Source organism: Prinia subflava, chromosome 3 (assembly GCF_021018805.1).
Source record: "Prinia subflava isolate CZ2003 ecotype Zambia chromosome 3, Cam_Psub_1.2, whole genome shotgun sequence".
NCBI lineage: Eukaryota > Metazoa > Chordata > Aves > Passeriformes > Cisticolidae > Prinia > Prinia subflava.
Window position 1 is genome coordinate 17298277 of NC_086249.1, and position 19032 is coordinate 17317308.

At 50.2% G+C, this 19032-nt stretch overlaps 1 protein-coding gene across 2 annotated transcripts; it reads left to right on the forward strand.

Moving 5' to 3' along the window:
- The first annotated feature begins 12455 nt into the window (after nucleotides 1–12455).
- LOC134548569 (C-type lectin domain family 4 member E-like) lies at nucleotides 12456–18726 on the forward strand. Of its 2 annotated transcripts, XM_063393470.1 has the most exons (6): nucleotides 12456–14588; nucleotides 15353–15448; nucleotides 15921–16013; nucleotides 17063–17214; nucleotides 17417–17547; nucleotides 17818–18726. In XM_063393470.1, exons 1-6 carry the CDS (start codon nucleotides 14549–14551, stop codon nucleotides 17975–17977), a joined length of 672 nt encoding a protein of 223 aa, XP_063249540.1. In that variant the 5' UTR covers nucleotides 12456–14548; the 3' UTR covers nucleotides 17978–18726. The 2 variants fall into 2 exon arrangements, with proteins under 2 accessions (XP_063249540.1, XP_063249539.1); XM_063393469.1 differs by having other exon boundaries at nucleotides 12456–15448.
- Nucleotides 18727–19032: the final 306 nt, after the last annotated feature.

Here is a 19032-nt window from a genome sequence, read left to right on the forward strand (position 1 = left end):
CAGGTAATCTTCAAGGGAATGAATGAAAGTAAAATTAAATCTAATCTCTAAGTAATAGGACATTTTAGGATCAAAATCTGAATTGAGTGGTAGGAGATGTTTTGGAGGGAAAATCTGAAGAATTGTGTGGGACCAAGAACAAACGTTTTTGGGGTAAAATCTTAGGTGACATATAGGACACAGCTAAAGGAGTGTTTTGGAAGAAAAATCAGATGTTGTCTTTCAGAATGGCTGAAGTAATTTTCTTTTCAGAAAACCTTGGGTAATTTATATGAAAGAAAAATTCGCGCCTCTTTGACAGGTGAATTTGGGGTAATTGAGAGAGAAAAAATTAGCACATTTGAGGGAAAGTCTGCTGCAACACAGCAGTCAGAAGCAGTATCTTTAACAGAAAATCTGGGAAAACTTAAAAGGGAAAGAGGTGACATTTTTAGGTGAAGACCTGGGATATTTTAGAAGGATGTTGTTGTGGGCAGAGTGGAAGCTGCAGACAAAATCTGTTAGAAAAGCCTTCCTGATGAGTCATGGTGTGCAAAAATAATACCCTTCCTTTCTAAACTCCTGAGAGAAGAACTGTGTGTGCTATAATTCAATCGTAGCCTAAGAATTAGTCAATGGATTTTGAATAAAACATTTTTTAGATGTAACTGAACCTTTTTACAATTTTCTCCTTGAGGATAAAGGATTCCAGACAACATATATTCATATAAAATGATGTAATTTGTGTAGGTATAATCACAAATGATTATTTCTGATAATACCTAAAAAAACTACATTAATGAGAATATTTCCTAAACAGTATAGGTGCTATAAAAACCAGTGTAATAAAATGCACTCTTTTCAGCCAAAAGTGATAAAATTGCAGCTAGAAAATAAACCTATTCAATAAATGTTAATGTAATACCGTCATGCCAAAAAAGGTGGCAAACTCTTCTACATATCTTTGATAAAGAACTGAGGAGTGTCTAGAACCAGGGAGGGATCCTTACCAAACTGAACACATGAAAACCTTGAAAGACCTGATTTTAATATTTGGGACTGCGAAGCTCAAAAGGCTCTGTCTGTGGGGCTGTCGGGGGGCGGTTGCCTTGAGGCCCAGGAGCTTCTCAGGCCTGAGCGTGTCGTCGTCCATTGGCAGAAAGCGTGGGACGGCGAGGCAAGAGCGGCAGCGGCGTGGAGCTCGAGAGCGGCAGCGGCGAGGGAAGAGCTTGGAGCAGAAGAGGGGCCACGAGAGGCCCTCTGGGCAAATGGCCTTTGTGGCAAGGCCAGGGCACCTTGAGGGTGCCGCGGCCAGCTTTGCGCTGGGTGACCCCCCTGCGTGCAGGGCTGGGTCTTTGCTTTGCTTGGCCTTTTGCCGTTGTTCTCCTTTGGCTGCCCGGAGAGAGGGGCAACCCTGTAAGGAGGGTGAGAGCCCCTGTCTCCGCACCTGAGGGGGGAAATGGAGCTCTCCCGGCCCCCGGCCCGGCCGCCCTGTAAGCAGGGCAGGGCTTTTCCCCAGCCCCTGGCCCGCGTGACCCCCTGTACTCAGGGCGCATCACAGCCTTTGTCCCGGCGCCAGCCCTGAAGCGCCTCGGCGCCTCCAGGCCCCTGTGCCCTGGGCGCAGTGCAGTGCTGATGCCTGCAGAGGCCACGGAGAACAGAGGCTTGGCAGCGCTGAAGGACTGTGACAGTTTTGTCACAGTGCACTGGGAGGAGAACTCGCCAACGCTTTAACTGAAGTTGCGAGTTCTATAGTAATGCGGTAGAGGAATTGGCCAAAGAGGGCAGCTAAAAGTTGAGGCGTCAGTGCAGGGGCAGGTCTGCTGCTTTCCCACTCAGCCGTAGGTAGGAATGGCTCCCTAGTAGAGCAGGTTTGCTGCACGGAGCTCGCTCCCTCTTCTGGGACTGTCTTGCCCTCCCTCCCCTGTCTTGCCCTCCCTCCCTGGCCTGTCTTCCCTCAGTTGGTGTGAGTGAGCCAGTGTGGCTGTGCTTTAGCTCCCCTTTAGGAACAGAGTAGTGTAGCTTGGACTTCCCAGGAGAGAAAGAGGAGCTGTGTGCAGCCACAGGCAGGGCCCCAAAAGGCACGGGTGGAGAAAGCGTCGGGCCTTGCCCCTGCCTGCTGGGGGCGGCGCGAGGCCGCTTAGCGCTAGCGTGGGCCCCGTCACCCGCCTGTAACCAGGGCCTGGGTGCGGGCCCGCGCTGCCGGGCGTGCTGGTGAGCTGCCAGCGTGCGGGCCCTGTACTCGGGGCACGTGTCAGGCCCTCTGTCCCCAGGAGCAGCCCCAGGTCCCTGTAAGCAGGGCTGCGGAGGCTGCTTTAGGCAGGTGACAGGAACCAGCGGTGGCGGGCCCTGGCCATGGCACGGGCTGAAGCCGTGCAGTGCGGCAGGGCGCTTTTGTTGCCGCCTTTGACGCCGCTTTGGGCCGGTGCCTTGTGGAGGAGGCTCCCGGGGCTGGCGCAGACGGCTGTGGTGCCGTGCTGCGCCGCGTCCAGCCCCCGGCCGCCCCCTAAGTGGGGCCTGTGCCGAGCGGTGCTTGTTGGGGGTGCTGGGCTGCGGGGGGCGGCCCCGTAAGCGGGGTTGTGTGCGTCCCCTGGCCTCGGCGGGCGGTTGGAGGGACCCCCTGTAATCAGGCGGGTATCCCTGGCCCCGGCCTTTCAGAGGCGTGGGGCCAGGAGTGCTGGGCCGGGCGTGTGCCCTCCCTGTCCTTGGGGCTGGGCTCGCGGCCCCTGGGGTCCCTGGGCTTTAGGCCGTGGGCTCCAGTGCCTGAGTGTAGTCTGGTTCCTGTTGCCGTGGGGGAAGGCCGAGCTCTGTGGCTCCCCGGGTGTGGACCGGCCTGTAAGCAGGCTGAGGGTCTGGGAGCCTTTGTGCTCCCTTCAGCTGGCAGCCTGCGTCGGGCGCCCGCCCCATTAGTGGGGAGCGCCGCGCAAGTGGAGACAAGGAGCCTCCGTAGGCCTTGGGGACCAGGGCCGCCCTGTAAGTCGGGGCCAGTGCTCTGGAGTCCCGGGCACTTTGAATGCAGGCAGCGGCCTGAGCCCCCTGTAAGCAGGGCTGCAGCCTCTTGGCCGCTGCTTTGCGTGCCCAGCTTCATTTGCCCAGAGGGCCTGGCTCGCAGCACGGCGTGGGACTGCGCCGGACGTCACCATGGTGAGTCAAGCGAAGTTGGAGGCTTTGGATTATGCCTCTTGAAGTGCAACCTAGAAGTGAGACTGGACACTTCTGGTAACGAAAGTTGGAGTTCTTCCCATGGTTTTGAGGGGTTGTGTTATGGTGCAGAAGAATCCAACACCAAAGTTTGTCTTCTCATGGTCACAAAATGGCCAGCCAGTCATGAGGTCTTACACTGTTGTAAGTTTTTACTCATTTTCTTAATTGGATTTAGTTTGTAATTACAGTTTCAGGTTTTAAATTTTGTCTGTCTTGTTTTGTCTCTGTAGTTCACTTTTTGTATACATCTGGGTCTGGAAGTTGTACTTGTTGTCCTTCATCTTTAGCAGGAAAAATATTTGTTTTGTTTACCTGTTATGTTAAGAGAGGTTACTAAGCCTCAATATGAGGCTCAGAAGTATAGCCTTGGTCAGCTCTGATTCTGAAAATCATGCAAGTTAAAATGTAAGCTATCATTTCGGAGCTTGGAGATGGCTGTCGGTGGTGGTTTGAGGACCTCGTTGTGTGGCTATTGGGTCGGGGTTTCTGTTTGGAGCTGCACTTTCTGAGGCCTGATTGTGTCGTCGTGCATTGGCAGAAGCTCTGGAAGAATGAGGTAAGAGAACAACACTTACTGATTGTAATTTTTGGCTGATTAAAATCCTCTGCTTTGGCAACTTAATAATTGGTAATCACAACTGATGAGGAATTATTTACACTGAAAGGAAATTTTTGCTTTATTGGTTTGTTGTTTAGGGATCCTTTAGCTGGTTGTAGAGTTCAGCACTCTAGAAAAAACAAAGGAATTGTTTTACATGATTGTCTTTCCTGCCATAATAGTCAAGAATCACATTAGACTTCCTAGTTACTGTTTCCAGATCTGGAGAATGATGTTCATGAGCAATAGAGAAGATTACATTGAGGCTGTTAGAAATGATTCGCTTGACATGGCCACTATATGAAGCAGCAATTCAATTTATTAATTAATTAGCATGGTAAAGTATGAGCAAAGACAGCGCGCTGGGTACAGTGGAAGGATTTTCCCTTCTGACTGCACACCAATTGCTGGACTTGCTGGGATTTTATTTGCTATATTCATACGTATTCATAAGCTTTTTCAGCAGTTTCTATTTCCAATATTTAACGTCATTATTCAATACCTATTGTGGTCTGTTTTAAATTTCAGTTTTTCAGGATGTACATCCAGGATATGTAGCAGGTAGTGGGGTCCAGCTTCTCTTTTCCAGGTCTATCAGTCTTTGGCAGTGATGTTCAGTTTTCCTTTTTCAGGAACCATAAATCAGTGAGCTGAAATCTTTTCTTCCATATCCAGGATGGTTTTTTTACCCGTCAGTGAGAAAGCCTTTTTATATTCTAAAACTAGAGTTCAAAATTCTTTAATACAAAACAAGCTTCTAAAGTTATAATTCAAAGACACTTACTACAGAATAGCTTGAGATTTATAATAGGTAATTGCAAGCAAAGTTTGTTCAAAAACTGTAATAAACACCAATCACTCGCTTTTGAAATTTTTGAAAATTTCATAAAAACAAAAATGGTTATAAAAAATAGTAATACAAATATAATAATAAAGGTTAAACAATTTAGAGTTAGGACAAGTACCGAGACAATAATAGCAAAGAGTACAGCCCGGGCTGGGTCCCCTGTCCCCAGACAAAAGTCAGCAGGAGAAGGACACCCTTATAGTAGAATTCTCCTCTTAAGAGGAGTCACTTCATGATTATGCCTATTTTATTTAAAACAAAACAAGTTATCTGGTCCTTGTCCAAAACCCTCTGCTAATCTCCCCAGGCGCCTTTGAGTCTGGGTCCGACTTGAAGTGGTGGTCTCTGTTGATCAGGAAGGCATAAATCTCTCTCTCTCTGGAAAATTTAGGGGTTTCTGTAATTGCTATCTATGTGCAAAGAATTTCCTGGTTATCTTCTCTTTCTCTTGAGCTAAAAAGAATATCTCACACACATAGTTTTTATTTTTGATTACTACAGCTTAATGGTAATTATAAAACTACATTCACTATATTATTCAAAAGTTAATACAGCATAACTTTTCAACCTAGCATAATACATATAGTAAATATCTGCGTAGAGCCATATAATATGCATTTTTCACAAAAACCTTCTTCCACGCTTTCCTTGGTTGTTGAGTAACTGTTGAGTAACATTTTTGTAACTGTCCCATTGGCCGTGTTCTAGAATTACAATTACACAGATTCTCTTTATTTACCTGAACCGAAACACAACTTTGTATTTCACAAAGTGAAAAGCAGAAGCCACGCTGTTTTGGAAAGCTCACACACCAGAGCAAGTGCAGCACACACCCAGACTGAGCCGCTGACACTTCTACCAAGAGACAAGAGAAATAATGACACGGGGTACATCTAATATGGAACTGCATATGAGGGCAATACATACATATATAATATAGAATATGTGATATAATTTATACTAAATGCATATCTATCCATATATACACACTCTATTATTACATATTGCATTATGTATTCCATATATTCCATAATCTCGGTTACGAAGGGACCGTCGGTTGGCCGCCTTACGCAGGTGACGCAGGTGACGCAATTTCCGGACGTTACGCGGGTTACGCAAATGACGTAACTTACGCAATCTGCGCACGTGTCCCTAGCGTAGGCAGCCCGGGGTGGCGCGGGGTCATGGCGGGCGGCAGGGGCGGCAGGGCCGTGGTTGTCAGCGTGGCTGCCGGGACGGACGGGGCGGGAGGCGGCGGAGGCGCGGTTGTGGGGAGGAGCGACGGGGCGTTCGCGGTTACAGGAGGCGGTGGAGCCGCGGCAACGATGGACGCAGACGGGACCGCGGCCACCATGGGCGCCGTGGCGGGGCTGGGGAGGGTGAAGGAGGAGGCCGGAACAAGGGCAGGCGGCAGGCGCTGCGCGGCGGCCATAGCGGCGGGACGGACCGTGGGCACGGCGGGGCGGGGCCGCGGTGATGGCGGGGCTGTGACCGCAGGGGCGGCAGCGGGGGGCGGCGCCGAGGGGCCGTGCCCGGTGTCAGCCCCGCGGGGGAAGCGGCGCTCGGCGTCACGGGCACCGCGGGCACCTCGCTCGCAGTGAATCTCTGCCAGCGCCCTGCGAGCTGGGACCGGCTGTGCCGCAGTCATATCCAGCAGGGAGATAGTATTAAAAAGTTTAACGCTGTCCCAAAATTCTCCTGAATCTGTAGGAGAGTCGGGGACGGTCACGAGAGATCTCTGGAGTCTGGGCAGCTCTTGAAACGCAGTTTATTGCATAGGGGCGTGAGTACAAGAGCTCTACTTAAGGCTGCCAGCCACAGCCAGAAGCGTGCTCAGGAGAGATGGAGTGCTAAGTTCTTGTTACGTTGTATCTCTTTTTGTTCTGAATATGCTAATTTACACTCCTCCAACCAGTAAAAGACTCAAATCCTACAGAATTTACATACAGCCTATAAGACTTACTACATTGCTATATTGTGGTATATTTTAAACTCTAAAAGCTAGTTTCCAGAGCCCTTTTTTCTGCCCTGCCATATCGGCAGGGTCTCCCCAACCTTTGTCACCTTGGCATCCCTTTATTTGCCAAGGGTTTTGTTCAGTCAAGAGGGATTCTCCTTCAGCTGGCTACACCATTGTTTTCTGACTGTTCAGTAACTAACGGCTTGGAATCTTACATCTCAAAGTGCGCCTTCATTTCTACTTCACTTATAGTTTTCATATTCTCAAAAATCTTTTCCCAAGCAACCATATTTATAAGGCTTTCCTATTTTATTCTTCCCAACAGAGGATGCTTGATGGTTAGTCTTGGAATCTAGCTTTTCTCTTAAAAACAAGTTTAGGAACAGTATTGGTTTGGTTCTTTGTTGGCTTTGTGGTGATGGGCTTTGGGTTTGGGTTTGTTTTTTTTTTTTTCATCATGATTGGCAGATAAGAAATACGAGTAATTTTCTTCATTGCCCACTAACACAGAAATTTTATACAAAGTGAAAGGGACAAATGGTAAAACTTCTGCTGGACCTTAGAGCTTGTATGAGGTGGTGTCAAAGAAAATGATCATTGTTAAGCCCTTGAAAAAAGGGATGTTAAAGCCATCTTGAGACTTTCAGCCTTCCACTATCTGTAGGTGGTAGGGAAGGTTTTCTCAGAGTCCTCAGAATATTTTTTGTCCTTCCTTGTCTCTGCTTGAAAATCTTAACTATGCAACTTGTAACACCAAGCATATTTGCATGTTTTCATGGTTTTGGTCTCTCTCTGCAAGCTCCATTTAGCTTTGTATTTTTTATCATGACTTCCACCTATATCTTCTTGCTTTTAATCTTAAGAAAGAACCCGTTCCCTTCTCCCCAGCAGCTCCATCCCCACGGAACGCAATGGGCGGAGTTCCCGCCGCGTACGCAAATTGCGTAACCCGCGCTATTCACGAACGCTCCGTAGATTGCGTAACGTTCGTGAATACCAAACTTGCGTCAACTGCGTAAGTGGCGCCGCTCGTGTGCCCCGCGCCGTTTCCGTCCGCTCTGCGCTCTGCGCGGCTCTGCTCGGTGCCAGCGGCTCTGCGGGGAAGAAGGCAGCGGGCCCGGCCTGTCCCGGCCTTGCGGATGTCTCCCTCGGCCGTACGGGCAGCGACCCCGGCCCGGGGCAGCCCCGCCGAGCGAGCGGCGTTTGAACACGGCGGGAACCGGGCCGTATCCTTGAGCAGCACTGCGCATGTGCAGCGCAGCCGTCCGTACAGCAAGGCGGCGGCGCCCTTCGAAGAATTCTCCTACAACCGATTGTTCTGAGTTCTGTGAAAGGATGCTTGTCTAAAGTTCAAAGTACAGGGGTTTTCCTCTTTTAGAAAAAGGCAGCTCCGAGCGGCTGAGTTGTATCCTCCAGAACCCCCCGAGCCGCGGGCACGGGTCAGTTCGCAGCTCCGTGCGGAACGTGCGAGCTCTGCAGACGGCAGGAGCGGAGCCCATTCCCTGCTCACAGTTCCTTCCCGGAGCTCCAGGCTCCAGTGCCGTTCCCTCCCGGGCTCTGCGCGGGCTTTTCCCCAGCTCGGCGGCTCTGCCGGGGCGGCTCCGGGATCGGCGGCCCCTCTCCGCGGAGCTCCGCGGGCTGCGGGGCAGGAGTTGGGGGACACGAGCGCTTTGTGCCTTTTTAACCTTTTCCGTATTTGGTTTGGGTGTTTTCCCCCTTTCTGCTCCCCGCGGCCTTTACAGGTTTTCCTTGTGTTGTTTTCCCCTCCCCTTTCTCTCGGCTGTTTGCGGAGGGCGCGGGGATGCAGCAGCCCCGGGGCTGGCGCGGGTCCCGCTGGCTCCGCACGGCTCCCAGCGCCACCGCTGCTCGGGCATCCCGGAGCTCAGCGTTCGATCCCTGCGGGTCCGAGCACAGCACGGCGGCGTTCCTTTGTTTTTCCTTTCCCCGCAGCGCCTGAAAGATCGCGCGGCCGGAGTTTTTCCTTTTTTTCTCTCTTCCCCCCCTCGCCTCCCCCCCCGTCTTTTTTTCCTGCGGGCAGCAGAGCCTCCCCCGCCGCGGCACGGAGTGGGATCTGACTGCCTCCGTTTGATGAGGCTTTACCTATTGTGTCTGTGTGCCTTGAAAAGGTCTTGATACAAGGTAGTTCAATATAGCTTTCTCTGTTTCAAATCAGATGCTCACTGCTGTAGATAATATTAGATACAACACACAGTAAAACACAGCTGTTAGAGAGTTTTGCTACTATCACATGGACACGTGTGTGAGGACTTTGAAGGAATGTGCTGTGTGGACCTCTCTGACCATTCTGCATCCATCCACAGGGAAAATCAGACAACTACAGGAGAATATGAAGAAAATGACTGGGGATTGGATGAATGATTTAAGGGATGGGGAATCCCTGGATGGTTGAAGGATATAACAAAGGGAGTTTTGTTGTTACTGGTAGTCATTGTTTTGTTGCTTTGTTTGTTATTCCATGCATTGTGGAGCTGGTGACTCTCTTGGTGAAAAGGGCAGTAAAGGGAGTTTGTCTGGTGCAAAAGAAAGAAAGGGCAATCGTAGCAGTGCATCTGTGTAACAGGCCATTCTGATGCACCAGCCAAACTGTTGGTGAGAAATCTTATCAAGCCACCTGCAGTCTTGTTTTCAGGGTTCTCAGGGATTCATCAAGGTTACTGGGAAAACAACAGGATTAAGATAGGAACAGAGAGCCTGGGAAACTGTCCACCAAGGAATGTAAACCCTAGGTACAGAAGACACGACATGGTGATGGACATTTGATCAATTGGATGTCCTGAAGGAGATGTGCCTGCCTCTTGAACCAGGGACTTGGCCAACCAGGAGTGTGTGCCCACGTGGGCTGTAGATTTTGGAATCTATAACTTGCATTGTAATGTAAACAATAAACGGCTTCTGGTGAAATCATATGGGTTTGCTGTTCAGTTGCCCATATTCCCCTCCATAATATAACTGGAAGCTTTTCTGAAAAATTTTCACTGCTTTTATAAAATTTTGCTAAGTGGTTAGAATAGCTTGAGCCTGGAAGCCAGTGGAATATCTGCTCAGCTGTCTGCAAACCAGTCCTGGACATGATCAATTCCCTAGGAGCAAGATCAGCTCTTTTTTCCTAAGACAAGTGCTTGTAGAACGTCTTCTCCAAACGCCCTTACTTCTGCCACCTATTGCCTTTTACAAACCTTGCTCCATCTCCTCTGCCTTGACTGAATTGCAGTCTTTGTTCTCCTATTCCAAATTCTCTTTCTTTCCTTTCCCCACAGGTTCTCAGCAGAAGCTGCTCATCCCTGAGCATGCAGATGGCCAGGCAAATGCAGAGAGCCAAACTGGAGTCCCAGGCTGTTGGAAAAGGTGATTCCTCCAGGCAGACACACAGCAGCAAGTTCCAGGAGCCATCACTTCCTAGTGCTCGGCTTTAAGGATGCCTTGGTGGTGCCACAGGAGAAGAGCTTTGGTGTTGTGCTGGAACAGGCTCGTCCAGAAGAAGAGGTGGAGTTCCCATCTGCAGGGAACTCTGTGGCACCAGCAGTGGAGGAACAGGATGAGGATGATGTGCAGCCTTGAGATATTTCTGCAAGAGCCCTCAGCCCTGCCAGAGGCTCCGTGAGAGCTGCCAGAGGGCAGAGGGACGAAGCCCTTTGGACAGGCAGCCCTGCTCCGTCAGAGGCACGGGGATGAGACAAACACCTGATCCCTGAGGATGCAGCTGGCAGGAGAAGCCTGAAAGCAAAGCTGTGAGTCCAGCCCGTAGCAGAGAGGCAACAGCAGCAGAATGTGTGGCAGGAGCAAATATCCTGGAGCTGCCAATCCCGGTCCTTGGCTCTGAGGAAAATGCAGCTGTGCCATGGGAGAAGAGCCTTGGTGTGGTGCTGGACAAGATGCTGGAGCCTCAAAGGCAGCAGCGTTCCCGTGTGCAGCTCAGTGTGTGGAGCAGGCAGTGCAGGAGCAGCAAGAGGAAGATGTGCACACTTGGGTTACAGCTGGCAGGAGTCTGCTTTGGTGCCAGAGGCTTGGTGAGGGCAGCGGGACTGGAGAGGGAGGAAGCCCTTTGGCCACGAGTGCCTGCACCCTCGGATCCATGGGCATGTGCAAGGTAGGAATGATTGCCAGTCCCGAGTGTTAGGATATCTGGAAGCCTTTCTTAAAATGTCCCTGTCTGTTCTAATAACTTTGCTGTATGGTTAGAATAGCTTGAGCCCAGAAGGCAATGGAATAATTGCTCAGCTGTCTGCAAACCAATCCTGGACATGATCAATTGCCTAGTAACAAGATCACCTTTTTTTTTTTAATTTAAGACAAGTGCTTGTAGAACAATTTCTTCTGCAAGCGCCCTTACTTGTGCTACCTATTGCCTCTTGCAAACTTTGTTCCATCTCTACTGCCTCGACTGAATTGCAGTCTGTGTTCTCTTATTTCAAATTCTCTTTGTTTTCTTTCGCCACAGGTTCTCAGCAGAACCTGCTCATCCCTGAGATTGCAGATGGCCAGGCAAATGCAGAGAGCCAAACTGGAGTCCAAGGCCGTTGCAGAAGGTGTTTCCTACGGGCAGACACACAGCAGCAAGTTCCAGGAGCCGTCACTTCCTAGTGCTCGGCTTTAAGGATGCCGTGGTGGTGCCACAGGAGAAGAGCCTTGGTGTTGTGCTGGAACGGGCTCGTCCAGAAGAAGAGGTGGAGTTCCCATCTGCAGGGAACTCTGTGGCACCAGCAGTGGAGGAACAGGATGAGGACGATTCCCAGCCCTGAAATGTTTCTGCAAGAGCCTTCAGCCCTTGCAGAGGCTCCGTGAGAGGTGCCAGAGTGCAGAGGGACGAAGCCCTTTGGACAGGCAGCCCTGCTCCGTCAGAGGCACGGGGATGAGACAAACACCTGATCCCTGAGGATGCAGCTGGCAGGAGAAGCCTGAAAGCAAAGCTGTGAGTGCAGTCTGTAGCAGAGAGGCAGTGGCAGCAGAATGTGTGGCAGGAGCAAATATCCTGGAGCTGCCAATTGCCGCTCTGTGGCTCTGAAGAAAACGTGGTTGTGCCACGGGAGAAGAGCCTTGGTGTGTGTGCTGGTTTGAAAGTAAAACTAGTGAGACTCCAAGTCAGAAATACAATTTCATTGATAGAGAAGAAACTACAAGAAAGATAAAAATGAAATAAAAATAAATTAAGACAAATTCAATAGTATAAAGGACCAGAAACAGAGTCAAAATGCAAACCCTACACCCTGTTGGTCAGGGTGTTGGAAGCAGGCCTGAGTAAGTCCTCCTGGAGTTACAGTTGTGGCTCCATTGGAGTAGAGATGATCCTCAAGAAGTCCAGTCATCCTCTGGGAATCCAGTGGAAACAGGCTATCTTGTTGTTTGGGATGACTGGTTTTATCCTGGTGGAGAGGCTTTGGCTCCTCCCACTGGGTGGAGCATCTCACACTGGAATGAGGTAATGTTATCAATCATGTGAGAGGCCTTAAATGGCCCATTCACAGGAGATATCTCTCACAGGAGGATGGGTGGAGGAAGAGATAAGAAGGCACTGCCTTATCTGGTGTTATCAGGTGTCCCATTAACAGAAGGCATCCACCCTCTTTCCACCCCTAGAGTTACAAGAGATAAGCAACAATATCTCCCAACGGACTTCAACAGGGGAAAATAGAATACACATTTTTGGTTACATTTTTCAACCCAAGACAGGGCATAATCTGTGAATCATGGAATGGTTTGGGTTGTAAGGGACTTTTAAGGACGGTCAAGTTTCAAGCCCCCTAGGTCATGGGCAGGTACACCTTCCACCTTCCACCCCTTCCAGGTTGTTCACAGCCCCATCCAGCCAGGCCCTGAACATTTCAAGGATGGGACAGCCACAGCGCCTATGGGCAACTGGTTCCAGTGCCTCACCTACCTCACAGTAATGTATTCCTTCCTAATATTTAATCAGAACCTGCCCTCTGTCAGTTTAAAGCCATTCCCCTTTGTCCTATCACTATGTTCTTGTGCAAGAAGGCCCTCCCAACAAGGCTATTTCCAGTGCTGTAGTATTGACACTTGCAGGGCTTTGCCTTCTTTCCACAGGACACAGTCAATAAGACAAGCAGATGTGAAGAAGTGTCACAGGCAGCTGTGAGCAAGCAGTCATCAACAGAGACTTGTGGTGGTATCAGGGACCTGGAGAAGTGCAGGGCTGCAAATATCCTCCCTTCCCTTTCCTGTGTCCCGGGGCTCTCGAGCTTCTCAGTGCAGATGTGCATCTGACACAGAACCAGCTCCTTCTGTGATGCCACCTGAGTTAATGTTCCTTGGTGTCCTGGGCTGGGAACACGACCCCCGTGCTCTTCCCAGCCTCTCTGGGGCTGAGATGCTTCTCCCCTCTTGCAGTGGCCTGGACAGCAGCCAGTGATCAACAGGAGTGTAAATGCAAGCAGCTCTGTGAATGGAATAGCTGCAACGATCTGAGGGGGCATTTGCCTCCAAAGCACTGCTGGTAAAGGAGAATATGACCACCAGCTTAGCAGCAACCAGGGCATTAGGGAAAGGCTTCTGAGGCACAGAAGAAACAGTCTGGAAACAAAGGCTGGGAGAAGCAAGGAGAGTTTGAGAGAGGAGAGAGAGAAGTGGCAAGGAAGTGGCCAGCGAGCTCAGGTGCTCTGCAGCTTGGCCCCCTCTGTCTGTAAGGAGCTCCCTGGCAGCTGAGTGCCGTGGGTGACCTCGCTCAGGACACTGAGGGCTGCAGCAGGCACAGACCCACAGCTCTGCAGGTGACCAGGTGACCCTGGGCTTTCCCCTGTGGCTCCCAGGCTGCTGGGAGAGGTGTGGATACACACCAACCCCACGTCTCCAGTGGGAAGTGTGTGGGACCCGGGGAACCCCAGCTTCCGCAAAGGGGACGTGTTCTTGCAGCTGCAATTCCTGGGGGGCTGGTGGGAAGCTGGAGGTTGCCCAAGTCTTGTGAATTTGTTTTTATATGGGGTGAGAGCTTGTCAACATTAGTTATGTAAAGATGTTTAGAAATGTGGGGTCTGACCCTGCCCACAGCCTGTTGTGCCCAAAATGACAGAATCAGAGGATCTCCTCTACCCTGAGCTTAGGTTTGTCCTCACTTGAAAGCAGTTCTGTGCCCTGATCTTCTGATGCTTCAGCTGAAATGCCTGTGCTACTGCTCTGAGCTCTCCCACTCCTGCACTGCACCCATGCATTCCTCTCCACAGGGAGGAACATTATGATGGAACAAGAGCAGAGGCTGCGTTCCCATCTCTGTTCCACCTATGTCGGCAGCTTTTGCAGTCCCAACCAAGTGAGACTTCGTGATCTGTCATGCACACAGACACTGGCACTGCCCACTGATCCTTCTGCCCCACAGTGCCAGGTCATATTGAACCCCGTTGCTCAAAGCCTTGGCCTCCCTTCCAGTAGAATTCAATCCAAACTGTGTTGGCAAGTTCTCTGTTGTGCTCTGCATTTCTGGCCTCAGGATGCACATGGGCACTGCCCAGTCTGACTCACAGATCTGCTTTCCTGTCACTTTTGGTTCCGTTTTGCAGGCTGTGCTCAGTGGGTTCAGCCCTTTGCTAGCAAATGCCAAATAAACGTGCCTGTGTCTGTATTTTCCCACACAGGGACCCTGAGAAGGAAAGAGCAGGCACCAGAGAGGGAAGGCCATGGGTGACCTGTGAAACTGCCTGAGGCTGTGCAAATGGGCACTGTTTGAGCTGCAGTGATGCTCCCCTTCATTTGCTTTCATTTTCCTTGATCAGTTTGTGTTGCAATGAGCAGCTTGTGAAATGTCTGGTCAGGGAAATGATGAAAATTCCCCGATCTCCATGTGCTTTGGGTAATACCCAGGACATGGCTATTTCAGCACATTACATTAGAGCCACCAGTGTGGGAGGTGGCCTGTGCAGGAGGAAGGCTGTGTTTGTGGCCACACTGGTAACAGGGACCCTTCGAGAAGAGTGATCCTCTTGTAGAGATGATGAATGACCAAGGAAGAGTCAGCCCTGGAACTGCAGGTAACCCCCAAACCTTCCTTCCTTTCTGTCCTCCTGTCAGGATGGAGCTGGGGGAAAGACAGGGCTGGGATGGATCCTGGGCATGGTGCAGTGGCGGTCTCCAACCAGGACACGGGGCTTAGGACAAGAGCAGAGCTACAGATGGCCCAGCTCTCTGCATCACGCTGAGCACAAGCCCCTGCTTCCATCCCTGTGTCTCGAAGGACAACCCAGCCTGGGCTCTCCCAGGAGCTCCCAGGTGCCTTCTCCCCCTGTGGAAACAATCCCTTCTGTGAGTCTGGCTGTGCACAGCTCAGCTGGGCACTCACTCCTCTGGGGGACTGTGCCATTGCAGAAAGGGGCTCACAGCACAGAGGCAAAATAGAGGCAGTGAGAGAAAGAAGCTCTGAAGAGAGAGGAAGAGGAGGGAGATCCAGAAAGAGCGTTCAGGGACAGACAGGGGCAGTGAAAGGCAACAAGGAAGATGTGCCGAGGAGAAAGGAGGTCTGGCAGGACAAAGAGGGAGTGAGCTTTGGGCAGAATCCAGGCAGGTCTTGTGATGAGCAGGGAAAGAAGAAAGCAGCCTCAGGGCAGCCCCTGTGTCCCTGTACTCTGTGGGTCTGAGGCACTGCCAGTGACAGGCAGCAGGACCTGCTTCCAGCACCTGTGGGCCTCCCCAGCCCTGGGAACAAGAGACCAGCAGGGTGTTGGGGTACACAGCCCCTGGGTTATCCTGCCCCCAGCTCTGGGCTGGGACTTGCTCACTCTTGCTTGGTGTTTTTCAGCCCCAGCAAAGGAGAGAAGCTGCTCCTGCCTGAACATCTGGCTCTTCCTCCTTTTTGCCCTTGCCATCAAAGCTGCCTTGGTGACCATCTGCCTTGGTGGGTTCCAGGGTCTCTTAATTCCCTTGGGATGAAGGCCTCAGGTGACCTGAAGGCCTGAGGGCCTTTGGTCAGATGGAAATCCCATATCCTAGTCCTTCTGCCAGCAGCCAAATGCCCTCCAGCAAAACAGGCCTCTCCTGTCTTATTAGCTTGTCCCTTGACTTCTTTGTACCTGTCCTCGCCCCATCCTCAGAGGATTTTTAATCTGGGTTTTTCAGCTGGGAAAGTGAGTCTCTCAGCCAGCAGAGGTGAGAGAAGCTCCTCCGAGGGAAGGAATGACTGGTAGTGGCAGAAGTGGCCTGCTGTTCTCACCTCCTTGCTCAATCCGGATTTCGTAGCTTGTTAACATAACCAAGTCTCTGTTAGAGCTGCAAAGCAGAAAGTGGAGGATAGCACAGGTTGCTCATGCATGAGGTGGAAAGGATGACAATAACGCATTCCTTTGCTCTTCTCTCTTGTCTCTTCTCAGTGGCTTTACTCAATGGAAGCTACGGCCAGTACAATACTCTCCCTCAGGACTCTACAGAGTGGTACTGTGTCCCCAGCAGTTCTGCAGAAAAAAGTGAGTGATGTTGAGAGCCTCATAAGCAACGCAAAGAATTGTACCAAAATTTAGTGTGGTTTCCCCTCAACCTTTAAGGTGGGGAATATCACTGTCAGTCACAAGTGGATTGTTTTAAGGAAGGAATCTGGGAAATTGAGGGAAGAAAACACTGTATTGTACATTTTTACTTAGGGTGCTATGAAAACATGCTCCAGGCCACTGAAAGAGGGTGGGCCATTCCATACCTGCATTTGACCAACCTTTCTACTCTTCCTCTCACCCAACCCCTCTAATGCAAGCCTGGTCTACTAATCTAGGTAAAAGTGCTTTTATACTGGCTGGTTCAATCCAGCTCCACTGCCTGTGCTAGCTCACTGCCTGTTCACACAAGCATGATGGTCACTGTGAGGGACAGAAGAGGGAGGATAATGTTTAGTTTGGAATAGCTGGGGAGCTGAGCTGCAGTCACACATGAAGTGATGGTAATGTGGACTGCTGGAGTGCCGGTAGTGCAAGTTCCCAAACTCAGGTCAGCGATCCCTTCTCATGCAGCCTCTTCTTTTGTGATAATATATCTGTGGCTTTAATCCACCATTTGAATCTCTGGGCAGAAGGCAGATCTCTTGCAGAAGCTGGCTGTGTGAGGAGCTGCCTGTGGTTGCAGCAAGGCTGGCAGAGCAGTTGGCTCTAAGCCTCTCAGTGTGCATGAGCTGAGAGCTTGGACAACGCTGCTCTGATGGAAGAGTTTCCAGAAAAGTGCAAGCCAGCTACTTCCCATCTTGCTTCCTCAAGAAGGGTAAGGCAGAAACCATGTCTCTCGGCAAACAGAGGTTGCATGGACATGGCAGGACAGACAGAAAGGGAAGGGGCTCCTTCAGGCAGGAGCCTAGTGGCAGGAGCCTGCCAGGCTGCTGACAGCTTTACTTATGGAGAGCAGAAGAGAGCTTTTACCTCTGTCCAGACTAAAGAGTTCAAACCCCACTCCTAACACCTGGGACCATACATTGAACTCACAGTCATGAAGGACAGCACATCTTGTTCAAAAGCAGGATTTTTTCCCCCTACAGTGGATGGTTGGATGTGCTGCCCAAAGGGCTGGAGATTCTTTCAAGCAAGCTGCTATTTCCTGTCCCCTGACACCAGGTCATGGACTGAGAGTGAGCAGAACTGCACTGGGATGGGCTCCCAGCTGGTGGTGATCAACAGCAAGGCAGAGCAGGTAGGTGCACAGGGCTGAGAGAGGGACCCAGCAGGCAGAGACACAGTGCTGGGCTCTGGAGGGGACTCAGAGCCCCTCCTTGTCCTGCAGGGAGGGGGAATGTCCTGTCTGCACCTCTGCAGCACCAGCCCCAGCCCCCAGGGACTCCTGGTGCCTCCCTGTGCTCACTCCTACCCCTCATGGACATTGTGCTTTTTTGCAGGAGTTCCTCTTCAACTTGATAAAAGAAAAAGTTACTACCACCTATGAAACAAAATACTACATAGGCTTAGCTGCTTACAAAAATGGGCAGTGGCAGTGGGTGGATCAGACTCCGTATGAAAATACAGCCACGTGAGTATCCTGGTGGAGTGAGGAGAGCCCTGTAATTCATGCCCTCAGTCCAAGTGACCAATACATTGTGTAAGGCAAGTATTTGTCAGAGGGGGATTTCTGTCTTCAGCTGCTCTGCAAGTCAGAAAAGTTAAATAATTTTCTAGTCAAAACTATAACTCCTGATTTCTGTCACAGTGACTTTCCTTCTCTCCTACACAGCTGTTTGAGGTGACTCCACATCTACTCTGCATGCCAGTGCATTTCCAATAAAGGAACTTTCTTTTACAGGTTCTGGAAGCCTGGGGAGCCCAATTTACTCTTTGCAGAAAGATGTGCTGCAATTCATGTCAGGGGAAACACGGACCCCAACACCTACAGTAACTGGAATAATGTCCTTTGCTTCACAAGTTGCTATCGAATTTGTGAACAGGCAGTCAAACTTCTCTGAGGAAGGACATGAAATCCGAGCTTCAAAGTACCTCAGTTCCCAGACTGTGCCCCTTCATCCCTTTACAAGCTGGAGATCAGTCCTGGATGAAAGAGCTCAGACTGATGTCAAGGACCTACTGTGAACCTTTCCACTCTCCTCCTTCAGAAAGGAGGGTCCTAATTCTCCATCACTTCCCTTCACTCCTGGTCCAGCCAATATCTCAGTGATGTGGAAAAGGCCATCACTGCTTAGTGAAAGGATACTTGTCCTTCATATGTCTGGAGCAGAATTTGAAAGAAGAGCATTCAGTGGAGTGTCCTTGTCCCTCCTCTGAATGGAAAATTTATTTATGGCTGTAGTGTTTCCTTCTCCTTAGCACATTGTGTGTTGATTAGCTTTTTTTTAAATAATAAATGTTAATTGTGCTCTTTGCATGAGGATGTCTTCTGAGTGACATGCCCCCGATTCCCACAATCCAGCCTCCCAGCACATGTAGATGAGGATACTGCTGAGTGTACTGGACTGGCTGGGAGCAGGAACAATGTAATGTTCATCTGTAGAGCATGTGAGGAAGGTCCTGAACACTTTGGAGAATCATTTGTGAAGGCAGAAACAGAGCAGACTGTGTAATATTCAGGGCCAGCCACGATTTGCTCAGGATGTAGCAGAAAAAAGATGGATTTTGGAGAGTCTGCTGAGGCGGGATGAGGCATGGCAATGAAGGGGATAGAAAGCAATTAAATGTAACAAGAAGGATAAAAGTCAGAATCCCCCAAGGAAAAATTTCTAATGTGAGAGGAAGGTGGAAGTGCCTATTAGAGCACTATCAGAAGTGCCTATCAGAGGCATTACTGCAAATCAGATCCACAGAAGTCTTAAGCAATATCCTGCTTCCCTAAAATTTCCCAATCTCCAGTCTGTACGTTCCTCCCTTTCGTCGATGATATCCATACTCTTTGAGGAGCTGGGAGTTTTCAGTTTGGGATGAAAAATAGAGCCTGAAAAATCAGTTCTGGATGATTTTTTTCCATCAGAAATCTGAGTACAAATTTTTGTCATTTCTGCCTGAAGAA